We start from the raw sequence: 14,321 nt of genomic DNA on the forward strand, positions 1-14,321 counted from the left end.
CATCACCACAGTAAACTTTCTAAAAAGCAAATCCAATCTTAAGGGTCCTTTGTCCTTGTTTGGCTCTCTATCACCTACCAGATGAAATGCAAAGGTCTTTACAATACGGCCCCACCTCCAGTCACTGCCTCCTCATCTTATCCCTACTCAGGGCACTCTACTTTTCTGTGGTCTCCCAAATGTCCGTAGTGGTAATCTCTATGCAAGCAGCCTCTGGATACTTTTGTAGGAGCCCATGGACCTCACGTTATAGATCCCTTGCATAGACTAACATTGATCACTAAATGGAAGAGTACCTGACCATCATTTGTTTTATTTAAGATCTTGAATTGAAGAAGCAGTCATCTTTAGGTTATAAAGCTGCACTAAATTTGGAGGGAGTGTCTAGCAAAGGAAAGCGTCGTTAGAGCTAAAAAATATTCCTTTAGCCAAGATTTTGGAAAATACAGATCAAGTTTGGGTCTGCTCAGAGAAGAATATTTTATCTACGAGTTTAATTTTAATTTGGAAAGAATTAAGGGTAGTTCAGTTTAGACAAAATTTTTAATGTATTTAAAATGTCTTCTCCCTTCATGTTATTTGATTTGAGAAGATTGACGGATTGAGTGAGTAATTGAGAGAAGAGGTTACTGGCTCATAGCCAGGAAGAGGCCTATATATTCTGAGCCAGTTGCTTGGAAACGGAAAGCTGGAACCCACAGGCCTGCCAGGCCTCCCAAACCTTTCTTACCAAAACCTAATGTGGCCTATATGTCCAGATAGCTCCTTTTCGTCTCTGCAGGCATGCAGTGACTTCCTTTGAGTCTTCACTCCAATGTCATCTTTTAAGAGTGGCCTCCCTAATTAATGTCACTATGACTCAGTATTCACAACACCATGATTCCACATTCACAACATCATGACTCAGCATTCACAGCCCCATGACTTGCCATTTCAAGTCACTATGACTCAGCATTCATATCAACATGACTCAACATTTCACAACACCATGACTTGGCATCTTGCCACAGAATGACTCAGCATTTTAAGTACCTAGGATACAGCATTCAAGTACTCACGACTCAGCATTCTTGACACCAGGACAGCCATATTGACACAATGTCTCAGTATTCATGTCACCATGACTCAGCATTTCATGCATCAATGGTTCGTTATTCCACATCAACATGACTCAGCATTCACCACACTGTGACTCATCATTCTCAATACCATGACTCAGCATTTCATGAACTCATTACTCAGTGTTTTATGTAGCCATAATTCAGCACTCATGTACCCAAGACCTAGCGTTTTATATCAGCATGACTCAGCATTCTTGACAGTATGACTTGGCATTTGCCGTCACTGTTAGGTAAGACAGATAGTAAACCAAGACATGGAAGAGGAGGGAGACACGTCTCACTCATTAACTCAGCAGTCCTGAGCCTGGTCTGATAAGATTGCCAGGGGTTCCAAAAATCACAAGAAAAACCATGATAGTGCAGGAGGAGGGGAGACTTTAAAATTCTTTATCTACTGTTTCCACCAGCTGGGAAAGAAAGCCTTGAATCTGTGTATTAATCCCAAGGTCTTAGAAAGGCAGGTGGAGGGGGAACCTAGAAGTTGGCTATAAGCATAAAACCCCCAAAACCCCAATAGTCAGTGTACTTACACTAGCTGGGTACTTGCCTGTGGCTTTGTGCTGAAGTGTATAGGACAAATTTACTAACAAACTTACTAACAAACTTTATAAGTATACTTACAAACTTTGCACTTATAAACTTACTAACAAACTTTATAAGTATGCTTACAAACTTTGTAAGTATAAGGTACTGACTTTATACCCACTATATGTAGGGCACCCAGCCTAGTTGGGTGTCTGCTTGCAGCTTCATGTTTAATAAATTTACTATCTATCTCATTTCCATTATATGAGGTCTGTCCAGAAGGTATCTAGCCAATGTAACATGAAAAATAGAGACATTTATTGAAGATACAAGATACAAGAAACACTGTATGTAGGACAGTGATGCCTTGGTCCCCTTGAAAGTAGGCACCTTGGGACCTCGCACAGTTCTCCCAATCACCATCAGCTGCCCTGTATTTTCCTGAGTCTCATTGAAGATCTAAAACCTTGTCCCTCTCAAAGGTGATTTTAGTTCTGGGAAAAGCCAGAAGTCCTAGGGTGCCAAATCTGGGCTGTAGTGTGGCTGAACCACCTGGGCGATTTGATGTTTTGCCAAAAAAAACTCTGCAGGAGACGTGATGCATGAGCAGGTGCACTGTTGTGATGAAGCTGCTAATCACTAGTTGCCCATAGTTGCAGACTTCTGAATCATCCCAATAATTTCTACAAAGGAATGTTCAAGCTTAATGCAAAATTTGATGTACATTTGTTGCTGTATTTGCTTAGTCTTTTTGAATTATGATGGCCATACAGTACACGTATGGAACCTACTGCCCCCACTGACTAATACAGTGAAGTCATCATTGTTCATACATGGATATTCCAATTCATTCTTTTTTTTTTAAGATTTTATTTATTTATTTATCTTTAGAGGGGAAGGAGAGAGGGAGGGAAACATCAATGTATGGTTGCCTTTTGTGAGTCCCCTGCTGGGAGTTGGCCTGCAGGGAACTGGACTACAACCCAGGCATGTGCCCTGACTGGGAATCGAACCTCGATCCTCTGGTTCGCAGGCCCGCGCTCAATCCACTGAGCTACACCAGCCAGGGCTTCCAATTCATTCTTCTTGTCTGCTAGGTTATACTGATGTCATGCAAAATGTTCTCATTATATTAAATTGTTAATATAATGAGACTTCTATATTACGAGTCTCATTATAATGAGATAGACATTATATTATATAATGAGACAGACATTATTTTATATAATGAGGCATTATATTATATAATGAGACAAACATTATATTATATTGTATAATGTCTCATTATATAATGAGACAGACATTATACTACTATACAATGTCTATCTGGGAAAGGCTGGACTTTTTCCAGACAGACATTGTACATGTTGCCTCTCCCCTGAATTATTCTCTTGCAAGCAAGGCAAGAACTTAACTGGGGTCTCCCCCGTAACATCACCATGACCCAGCATTTCACATAGTGATGACTCAGCCGTTCACATCACCACTCAACTTCACCTTCCTATGACTCAGCATTCATATCATAATCAGGACTGCAACTGGGAAATGCAAGATCTAGAATTTGCAAATGTTTTTAACACACACATGGCTCATGCACCATCTGTGCAGAGAAGCCACACACAGGACAAAAGTCAGCTGTATCCCCCCTGCATCCGTGGATCCCTAAGACCTTGGCTCCAATTTATGCCTATTCAGGAAGAATAGGTATTTGCAATACAACTGCTATGAATTCAGCTCCTCTAAGGCCACTGCCAGAATTTGTAAAAATTACTCTTCTTAAATGAATTGCTCCCACAAGCCCAGACAGTATTTTATCCTGAGGGTGCACAAGGTCTACTAAATCTTCCTGCTGGTGCAAACATGTGTTCAGATGGGCCGCGATTTCACTCATCCTGCATGCAGGGCTCACTCAGGACACCTGTACCGTGGTGGAGGTCACAGCGAGAGAGTGCAGGAGGAACTGCTCTGGCCCCTCGGGGGTGTCCCAGAGAGCTGGGTGCTTCTCACCCAGCGATGCACAGGAACCAGGGGGCTCGTATGGGCTTCAAGGGAGAACATTTAAACTCATTTTTGTAAACGGTCTTTCAAGATAAAGAGATTAAAAAATGTAAGGGCCAGTAAGCTCAAAGGGTGTGTATTTGTGTGTATGTGTCTATGCATGTGTTTTTTTTGTATTTTATATATATAATAAAAAATACGAGTGATTTAGAGGATTTAAATTGTGTAAACATTTTGCAATGACTTCTGAAGCAAAATATAGTTTAATAAATGTATTTTTAGTGCCAGATGCCACTGGCTGGCACCTGCTTAGCTGACCTCAAGTTTACTTTGAGGATGGAGTTTTCTTTGGAGATGAAGGAATCCTCTCTGAAAGAGAACCCAGTCTAGTTCTTCATAAATATGCCAACACAGTCTTCTGCTGGGCTGAAGAGATCAAAACAAGGCAGACCTGCACTGATTATCCGCTTCATAAACACTTGGTTTAGCTGCATATCTACAGCTGATGTTTTGTCTCGGAAGATTTCAGAAATGTGTTCTGCTTCCACAACCCGATCTGAGCCATTGGTCTTAGCCTCCAGCTGATAAGACGAGAGGATGTAACCAATGGTTCAATTGGCTGCAGTGAAATCTCGTCAAGATAAATTATGGGGGAAAGACATCTTTGATTGTCTTTCAAAAACTGACAATCAAGAAAGGAAATCTACCTACCAAATCTATCTGCCAAATTAGCAACATTCATCTCTTGAACTGAGGCTGCCCATGTGTCAGAAATCAAGCTGATCACACCTGAGAAATATTCAAAGAAATAAACCCCGAGAGGGGCATGAGTGCCTTCAGCCAAAGGAAGCAAACCCATAATCATGGAAATGACCTTCAGTTCATTCCTGACGGGGAGCTGCTTCTCTGGTAGGTGCCACGTCTGAACAGTGTAGAGATTCTGAATTTAGGGCAACTCCTCAGCCCACTGGGTGAGGACAAATGGCACTTCAGCAAGGCTGGAATCTTTAATTGGTGGCTTATCTCTTCCTTCCACTGAGGGCAGGCACTGGAGGTATTTAAAATATGTATCCCTTGTACCAAGAAGTACAGGGGAAAGCATCTAGAACTCCGAAGGGGACGAGAGGATGGCCAGCCACCTGGTTCCGACAGTGAAGCCAGACCCAGCAGGGTGCACATTTCTCCACGCCACACCAGGATTCTCAAATAGGAGGCTCATTTTCAGACGGAGGCACTGTACACTATGGGTCTCATGACCAAAGTACGTTAAACCCCTTGCTTATTTCTAATCACCAGGATCAGGGAGTTGCATTCACTCTATACTGTTGTTGTTGCCTGAAAGGAGCTGCTTCACTGGCCTGAGGTCACGGCAGATCCCACTGGCCACAGTTCAGGGTGGACAAGAGCCGGGTTTTGATAACTCTGGCTCTAGTGTTTCCTAGATTGTGTGTGCCCTTGGACATGATAACTGAGTGAAACTGAGGGAAATACACTGGTTTTATCAAACTGTTGTATTAGTCTGCTAAAGCTTCTGGAGCTCTGGGCGATACTCAGGTGGCTTAAACAACAGAAACCGATCTTCTCTCAGTTCTGGAGGCCAGACGCCCAGGGTCAAGGAGCTGTCGGGGCTGGTTCTGTCTGCAGCAGTGAGGGGCACCCGCTCCAGGCCCCTCTCCTGGTCGTTGTCTCCCTGTGTCTTTCCTCATCTCCTCTCCGCACAAATCTCTGTCCAGATTGCTCAGTTTTCCAAGAACATCATTCATACTGGGTTAGTGGTCCCTCTCGAATGATCTCATGTTAACACATCACCTCTATAAAGGCTCCATCTCCAGACAAGGTCACATTCTGAAGACAGAGACAGAGAGGAGAGAAGGAGAGGAAGGAAAGGGGGCCTAGATGGGGACCCGGAATCCAATGATGGGGAAGGGGGAGGGTGACAGGAGATCCATGCGATCCGGCTCGGGTGGCTGAGAGAGGGCCCAGTAATAATAATAGCTGGCATTTGTCACTGCATTTGTTCGGTCAACAAATATCCACTGAGCATCTTCTTTGTGCTGGGAACCATTTCTAGGCTTTAGGGCAAAGGTGTCAAACTCATTTTCACCGGGGCCACATCAGCCTCGTGGTTGCCTTCAAAGGGCCAGATGTAATTTTAGGACTGTATAAGTGTAAAAACTACTCCTTAACAGTTAAGCAAGAGCTTGGAGCTGCCGCCGGGTAGAAACAAGGTGCCCGGCTGGATAAAACAAGGTGGAGGGTGGACTCGGCCACCTGTGCTTTAGGGGTTCAAACATAAAGGAAAGAAAATACAATTCCTGTTCTCAGAGAACGTGCATTCTGGTGGGGAGAAACATACAATAAAAGTAAATTTTAAAAAAGGTAAAATGTTAAATGCGTTATAAGTCGGGGTTACAAACGGCAGGAAGGAGGCTGGGAGTGTGGGGGGCTAGGAGGAGCCCAGTTTTAAACGGAGTGGTTTAAAGTCCTGGGGCTCAGATGCCCGGATAAGGGGGCATTCCCCAAAAGCCTGCTGCATGCTGGCCCAGGCCCACGGCCATGGTTTTACAGCCTCAGGCCTGCTCTGAAATGTGTATAGGCCAGTGGCATGAGGGAGGACAAAGGTGCAGAGAGGTGAGGAGTGAGCACTGAGGAGGAGGGAGGGAAAGTGCAAACGTCCACAGTGGGACTCACTGCAGCGGAGGACAGTGAGGGGAGCTGATGCCCTGGCCCCCACTCACCCCACTGTAAAAGATTTCGTTATTCAGACTGAGCTTGGAGGCACTCAGGGTTCTGAGCCCAGGAGGGACATCACCTTGTTGGGTTCAATCAGGCCATTCCTGGCTGAGAAGTGTCTGCAGGGAGCACCGGCAAAAGCGGGGAGACTGGATGGGCAGCTCCTGAGCCGGTCCAGGACTGAGTGGGAGGACTGCAGCCTGGAGCCCAGGCAGGCCTGAGTGAAAATATTGGCTTTGCCTTTATTCTTTGTGATTTTACCTCCCTGCAGCTCAGTTTCCAAGCCTGTTCAGTGGGAACACGGCCTGTCGCAGAGCAGGCCCGAGGATGTAAAATCATGGCCGTGGGCCTGGGCCAGCATACGGGAGGCCCTTGGGGAATGCCCCTTATCTAGGTGTCTGAGCCCCAGGACTTTAAACCCCTTTCTGTGTGACCCTGGAAAGGTTACTTAACCTCTGTGAGTTGGTTTTTGCATCTGTGAGTGGGGTGGTGAAGAGATGTATGGATGCAGAATGTAGCTGGACAGAAAGCAGACATTTCTGCCCTATCTGGAAACTAAGGAGAGGGAGCCAGCTCCCTGCCACAACAGAAGCTGAATGTGCACTTGGTGAATTTGCACTCTGCTAACAAACTCTGACAATCACTGCATACTTTAATAGAAACCTGCCACTGGGCTGAGAAATCTGCATTTATTATTTGATGCATTAGTACTGAGCCTGCGCGGTCAATGTGAGCTTACAATGTCAGCTGTCATCTCATTTCATCCTCACAGCTCAGCTCTCTGAGGTAGGAGCTGGTGCCACTCTGATTCCCAATTCCCATTTTGCAGATGAAGAAACGGAGCCATGTGTGTGCAGAAAAGTAAAATCACTTGTCTCAGGTCACTCAGCTGGCACATGGTGGAAACGAGGCACAGGCAGTCTGAATGCAGAATGTACATCCTTCTCGTTATAAACTCAGTGTGTGACCTTGGCCAGTTCTTGCTCTGCCTCAGGGCCCCAGTGGTCTCATCTGCACAATAAAACCTCTTAGCTGACAGCCAGCTCTAATTGCCAGGCACATGAGTGCACCATCTTGGGTGCTCTGGCTCAGCTGGGCCCCTGGAGATGCAGAGTTGGGAGAGATAATAGAATGGACTCATTTTAAGCCATTTGTTATACAGCAATAAAGTCAGTAAAACAACAGTGAGAAACACACATCCACTGAGTGCCTCCTGTGAACTGGACACTGTGTTAGACACTGGAAGCCGCTCAGGATTTGTCTCTGGATTCAGAGCCTGGTGGGGACCTTTAACTTCCTCCTAAATGTGGTCTGAGCTGGCCAGGCAGTGGCAGGTACTATCTTTCCAGGGATGGCCTGAGCAGCGAGGATGATGTTCTCACCGCTGGGCAGAGGCAAGGTGGGCTGGCTCCCAAGCAGGGCAGCCTGGGAAGCACTGCGTGCCAGGTCCTCCTCCGTGCAGTATGCAGGAGGTGCCAGGGACCCCTTGCTTGACCGGTGGGCAGTGCATGGCCTCATGTAAGTGGGGATGGCAACCAGCTTTGGGGGCCTACAGGGGACAGAGAAGAGAGGCTGTTAGCAGGGGTAAGGGCAAGACCGACTACACGTCAGAGAGAGAGTGGTAAGGGCTGGGGGCAGGAAAGACCGCATGTTCTGGCCCAAATATACACACTCGGGGCCTGGCAGGAGCTGCCCCTGCTGACCTCAGCTACCCTGTCTCTGCACCCAGCCCCTACCCCGTGTGTTATCCAGCCTCCTCAGCTCTTTCTGCAGGGGAAGTCCTTCTTACTCCCTCCCCCTTCCTGGAGGGTCAGTCCCTGCTTGTCTCTTGAGATTCCACTGGGAAGCATGCAGTAGATACTTAAGTGTTCTCTTCCTCTCATGGTGTTGGAGATCTGAGAATACAGAGCTTCCACAAAAACAACATTTTCTTTTACTTTTAAAATGAAATGGAGACATTTAGTTTCTTAACTCAGTTTCACCTGGATGAAGCTGCTACATTTCAGCAATGAGTCTTAGTTACATTAACATTACTTTTAGAAAAAGGTAATCTTGTGTTAGTGATATGTAGATGTATTCTCTTGGGCATGTTTTAAAGGTAGTAAAATTATACTTTGAAACATTAAACATATAAGAAACAAGCCAGCAGTGTAATGCCCCAATGAATCCTGAAAATTTATTATTTGGGAGAATATCAGATATTGATCATTTGTTTTATAGATCATGATAATAATCAGAAAATATACATTTTAAAATGACAGTCAAAAGAATAGTTACATATAATACAGACTACAGGTACTTTATTTGTACATAAGCAAAGCAGTACTAAAAGCACATTTATGTGTCCACAATGCGTGAACGTGGCAATTCTCTGTTTAAAGCTGCAGCAACTCAAATCCTCCTTGGGTCAGCGAGGAAAGACAGACTGAGAAATACATCTAGGGCTATCCCCATGTCTGGCTGTAAACCTATTTTTTAATCTTTCCCTTCCCCCCATATATATATATATATATATGTATATACTTTATTGCCTTTATATTTCTGCTGGTTTAATATAATTAGTATACTAAATAGTAATCTGCATTTATTTGGTTTCTAAAAATATATAAAATGTATTGGAATAGAGCTCCTGCAGCTTTCAAGCAGTCACTGTCCTGGCATCGAAAGCTTATTCTGGAAACATAAAGCAGCAATACTGAATAAATAGTGATTGTTTTGTCTTCTCCATACAGCTGATGGCCTTCACCCAAAACGTAAAAATACTGTAGCAAATAGTATAAACATGCAATTAAAAAATGGACATAATATAAAAGTAATACTTACGAGCAAAATTTTATACAATACAGATGAATAAAGACAACTTAGCAGGTAGAAGAGGGGTGTGAACACAGCACTGTTATTTACATATAAATTAAGGCCCGATTTTTCAAAGGCAATACACACAGGGAACTGCCCACCTGCCTTTCCCCTCCGCACCCTGAAATCAAGAGTGTTTGCTTTTTCCACATTATTTCCTCAATCCATTATTATAGGTTTAATTTGGAAAGATGTTCACAGGAAAGATTTTAATAACATTTCCTGTTTTGCTCTTATTCACAAAGAAAATTTTCTTTTAATGCAGGCAAAAAAATTTTACTTATGGTCTGGACACAAATGCTTATTTGCTCTTCTTAAACACTGTTAAAATTCACATTTTATACTACAAATCCTATATTTTCACCCTATCAGTCTTGTTTGAGCTCTAGTTTATGATTAACTTTGATGAATCTGAACTATGGGAATTGATGATCGGTTTAGAGATGACGGGGGAATTAAATGGGTAACTCCATTAATGCCAACCAAAGCCTCAAATATAAATTCCCTGTATATCGAGACAACATACAAATGCTAATAAACCAAAGTATCTCATAAGAACAAAAAAAGGGCTGTGGCAACTCACTGCCAATCATTCCACGAGGATGACAGATACTCAAAGGGTCATGCATACTAATGCTATTTCAAATTATTCCTTGGTAAAAAAAAAATCTTCTAAGATATTTAATACTTGTAGAAAAATCACAATAAAAGAACGAGCAGTATAACAACAAAGAACTTGTCACCTAATTTAGTATTTAGAACCTGAATAGTCCGCAGATGCAAAATTTGGTATTTGGCATTTTTGTTTCCCACGGCCTCCCCCACAGGCGGTGCATCCAAAGATGTGCTACCTAATCAAACTCATCTGTATTCACAACAGATAAAAATGATTAGGAACAACTGAAAATATTTTAAAGATGTTCCAAGGAAATAAGTTTTCTTTGAGTTATTTTTTAAAAACTTAGAAAATATTTCTCAGAGGTGTGCTTCCAGAAGAAATGTAACTGATTAAAAAGCACAGCTGCTCAGTGTATTCATCAAATTCATGTGTACACACTTGTCTCATTTACAAAATAGTATTTTTGTTTGTAATTACATCCATGAAGACTATTTGGCAGCCTGAAAATTCGGGTGAAGCTGTCAGAGAGGTACCTGTGATACTAGGCTGGGGAGCCCATCCTGCCAGGTGGAAGGACGCTGCCCGTCTCTCTTTGCGGCTGGGAGATTGATGCTGGTAACCACCTACAGCAGTTGATCTGGACACCGACTCTGTGTTTCTCACGGCATGCCAAGGCATCTTTTCAGTTTACCATGGCAAAGTTCAATGTATCTGCAGTTTAACTTTTTGATTTATACAGAATGTGATCAATTTATAAAAATATTTTTCTTTGTGAATAAGATCACAATTTCTCTGAATAACAGTAATAAAATGACTCTTAGTATAGGATGGTACCCTTTAAAAATAAGGCATATATCAGGCATACATAAATCATTATTGTCACAAAATCTACAAATTATTTTGATTTTTTAAATTCTCATATGTATGTATGAAATAACTACTAGAAATTGAGAGGAAATGTGTATAGGTTGTGGTTATTTAGGTAAGAATCCTTTATTTCTCAAGTTATTTGCAAAGTAGTATAATGGCAAGTTCAACTCAGTAACTCCAAGAACCCAAAGAAAAATACTATCTTTAGTTGAGGTCTGCCATTTAGCTGGGCTAGAAAAGGCAACTCTGCAAGATTACTTTCAATTCTCTAGAAGCGTCTATATATTTTCACAGCCATTCTTATACTTTCCCATTGGAAACCTAAATATAGCAGCATTCTCAGCATTCGTTAAATCAAAAGTAAGTCCAATGTGTTAGAACACCCAAAGCTGCCCTCATGCATAAGCTACAACTTGCATCTTTGTACTGTCGCCATGGCATTAATACACTAATCCACGGCTACTTGGATGCATGTAAATAATACAGAGAGTGTACTTTCCTCAGAATTAAAAGTTATACATTTCAGGAAAAGCTCTTAATTGTATTGTACCAAATTTTGATCAGAGGGAATGTAAAAATGGCTAAGAGGTATCTGACCACATCCATTTAGATACAACTTGTGAATTTTAGTTAAATCACTATTCACGGGAGGGGAGCTGACTTTTTGATTTTATAAATAAGTAAATAAATGTACAAATGAAGATTAATGTCTTATAAAGTCAAGCTCCGAAATGCAAACAAACACTGATTTTAGCTTTATTTCCTTGGCAGAAAGTACCTAACTTCAACCCACTTTCTGTCTAAGTGACTGGAGAAATCACCACAGTCCATAATTTACAGAGTAAACCCACGGGTGCCTTACACCAAAAGATCATACAAATGAGGTGGGTTGTTTTCAGGACTTAGAGCGACCTTGCTGACGTAGACTGACCTGGTCCTCAGATGCCTCTAATTTACGCATGATGGCACTGGGGATCCATGAGAGTGAAAGGATAAGGCGGGGCAGAAACATAACACAATGGTGGACTAGGAACCGCCTGGCCTGTTTGGGTATTCAACCTTCACATCCTTGTTCAACAGTGTTGGAAGCACTGCAAACCTTTTAAACATACACGAGTTACTTCATGAAAATATTTCTGTTCTGGTATGTGGCCATTTATATGGAAATACTGTAAAGAACAGATTAAACTTCAGATTAAAAAGAAAACCTGAGTCATTTCACCCAGTCGAACGGCGGCTAGGACAAGTTCACGGAACAAATGCGAGTGGGCCCTGCAGGCGCTGGTTCCCAGCGAGGAGCACCCGTGCCCCTCGCTCACCAGCAGCGTGCGGCGGGGGTCTGGCCGCATGCGCACGGGGGCAGCATCACACGGCATGTAATGTAATTCCGTCACCAGGTAAGTACTACTAACAAATGTTACAACATCAACATTCACACATTAATTGATTACATGGAATAAATTAAACTAAGCCAGTCATGTATTTCTCTTCACTCTTTTAAGTCACGGTTTTATTTATGTATATACACGGTATAATACTTTCCTAATGCTCTCAAAATGCTACCAATAAAAATGAAGGCTTTGTATTACAGCTGCTGGATAAAAATGTCAACACTGTTGGTGTGTGAAAACACAGTTTCTTTGTTCTTTAGCATCAGTGCACAGGGTATGGCTCCAAGTGGTATGTAATTTAGGACAAAAGAAGATACGGTGGCTTGTGAAGCAGGTCCTCTGTTCATCATTGGCACGCATCAAAGAAAGACTTTCTACTGTCCCTGGTACCTTTATTGGGTCACTTCCCGAAAGACAGATAACGTTATACATATATGCCCTCGGGGTTAAAGCCGGACGAGATGGGGTTCTGCAGAATACGAAGGTTACTGGGGAGCTGCCGAGACGAGCCGGGCCGCTTCAGGGAGCCCGACTGGAATGGTGCCTCTGGAGAGGAAACAGAGAGTCGTTTGAGGGACTCATCGAGTTGAGTGCCACGAGATATGAAAAATGAGAATTTTTCTTGCCCCAAAGAATCAAAGAACGGGTAGTGACAGTTGCACGCACGCCCCTGTGGGTCCTGGGGGGACAGAAGAAGGCTGACTCTGCCTGACCCTCTCAGTTGACAAACCAAGACTTCGGTGATTGGAACACTTAATGATCTTTTAAAGCAAGTGAGCAGTTTTCTTCTCTTCCGTGGTTGTGCAGGCCATATCCATGCACCAATTCAGAACTGTCTTTTAAATATCAGCTCAAATTTATTAGTTTTAGGAGAGGAAGGAGGGGCATTAGAAACAGAGAGAAACTAAAACAGACAAATAGACTAGGACTCACAGACACTTCAGGAAAACAAGATAAGGTTTGGTGGTATCATGCTCATTTAAGTAAATAATAACTTAAATATTAATTTTCCCCAGAAATAAATATATCAAACAGTTTTTTAAGATGCCCCAAGAATTAGCTTTGAATGGTTAGGATAGCACTTTTACTGAATGCAAGAAACTTATGCAAAGTTGACTGGTGAGAAGTGGGGGGGGGGAGGGATTCCTCAACACCTTACCCCTCTCTATGTCTGCATGTGAGGCCTCCACTTCAATGGGCTCAGCTGGCAGAACGGTCACTTTGGTCCCCGTCTGCCGGATGAACTGCTGGAGATTGACCTGCCGCAACTCTTTCGTCAACTGCTCCAGTTCTTGTTCTTTGTCCTAGATAGAATTTTTTTTTAATTTGAGGATTCAGTATTGGCCAGCTAAAAGGCATCCTGGGGACAGTCCATCTGCTCCGGGGGTTAAGCGTGGGGTACTCGCTTTCAGAGGGACGCATTTAACCAATCTGGCTTACAGCAGCAATACCGTAGGCTAAAGAGGTCACTGTGTGTGGCATGGGCCAGGAAACAAGCAGATAAAGGGCAGTCTGGCCTCTTAAATGTGATGCTTTCTTCACTCAGGGATACACTATGTACCTGATGAACTAAATATGATATGTCAATAAAATACTGGTTTCCATTTCCGAGGAAATACTGCCATTCCAGTGTTTCACAGCAATCTTGCAAAGCTGTTAACAATTAAATTGCCCTATTACCCACTTCATAACTGGCGGCAAAATGAATAGTCCTTTGGTCCATGAGATTTGGAGTTCTTGTGTTTTGTAAACTGTTTAAGTTCTCATGAGATTGGTGACTGAGATTTATAGCCCAGCGTGAAGAGAGGAGGATTCCCACAGGAGTCTCACTACAGACAGGGTTTTAAGTCTCTGAAGAAGGCAGTTGTGAGAACTGTGGAGCCCTAAGGAAAGGAGATCAGGTTCGGACAGCTGGAAAGGTCTAAAAGCAAGGAGAGGCATTCATTCTACGATTTAAATGGATTTTTCTCCTCCTCCTCTCCTTCCCTGCGCTATAAGAAGTGCCAAGGCCCCACCAAGGCTGTGTGTCTGAGGACCCGGTGGGGGCAGGGAGGCACCGAGGGAAGAGGGGCTGTTTACTCTGGGGGTAGGACGTCCGTGGAGACGTGTTACTAGTTTGATTAGGTATCTTTCACTAGGAAGTGGGATTTACTAGCAATGATTGTGATAAATTAGCATTTCCTATCAATAATCTCAAAGGCAAGACAA

General features: G+C 43.1%; 1 protein-coding gene across 2 annotated transcripts in view; it reads right to left on the reverse strand.

The window, feature by feature from the left end:
• Window positions 1-8,528: 8,528 nt before the first annotated feature.
• RASSF8 (Ras association domain family member 8) overlaps window positions 8,529-14,321 on the reverse strand; it is a 103,012-nt gene continuing 97,219 nt past the window's right edge. For both annotated transcript variants that reach the window (XM_037033806.1, XM_037033807.1), the window contains exons 4-5: window positions 13,273-13,417; window positions 8,529-12,659 (exon numbers count right to left, since the gene is read on the reverse strand). In XM_037033806.1, the coding sequence (XP_036889701.1) occupies window positions 12,538-12,659; window positions 13,273-13,417 (267 nt within the window). In that variant the 3' untranslated portion in view covers window positions 8,529-12,537. The remainder of the gene's footprint in view (window positions 12,660-13,272; window positions 13,418-14,321) is intronic.

The sequence above is a fragment of the Sturnira hondurensis genome, unplaced genomic scaffold, assembly GCF_014824575.4.
Source record: "Sturnira hondurensis isolate 20B ecotype Veracruz unplaced genomic scaffold, ASM1482457v3 Scaffold0021795, whole genome shotgun sequence".
In the NCBI taxonomy this organism is placed as follows: domain Eukaryota; kingdom Metazoa; phylum Chordata; class Mammalia; order Chiroptera; family Phyllostomidae; genus Sturnira; species Sturnira hondurensis.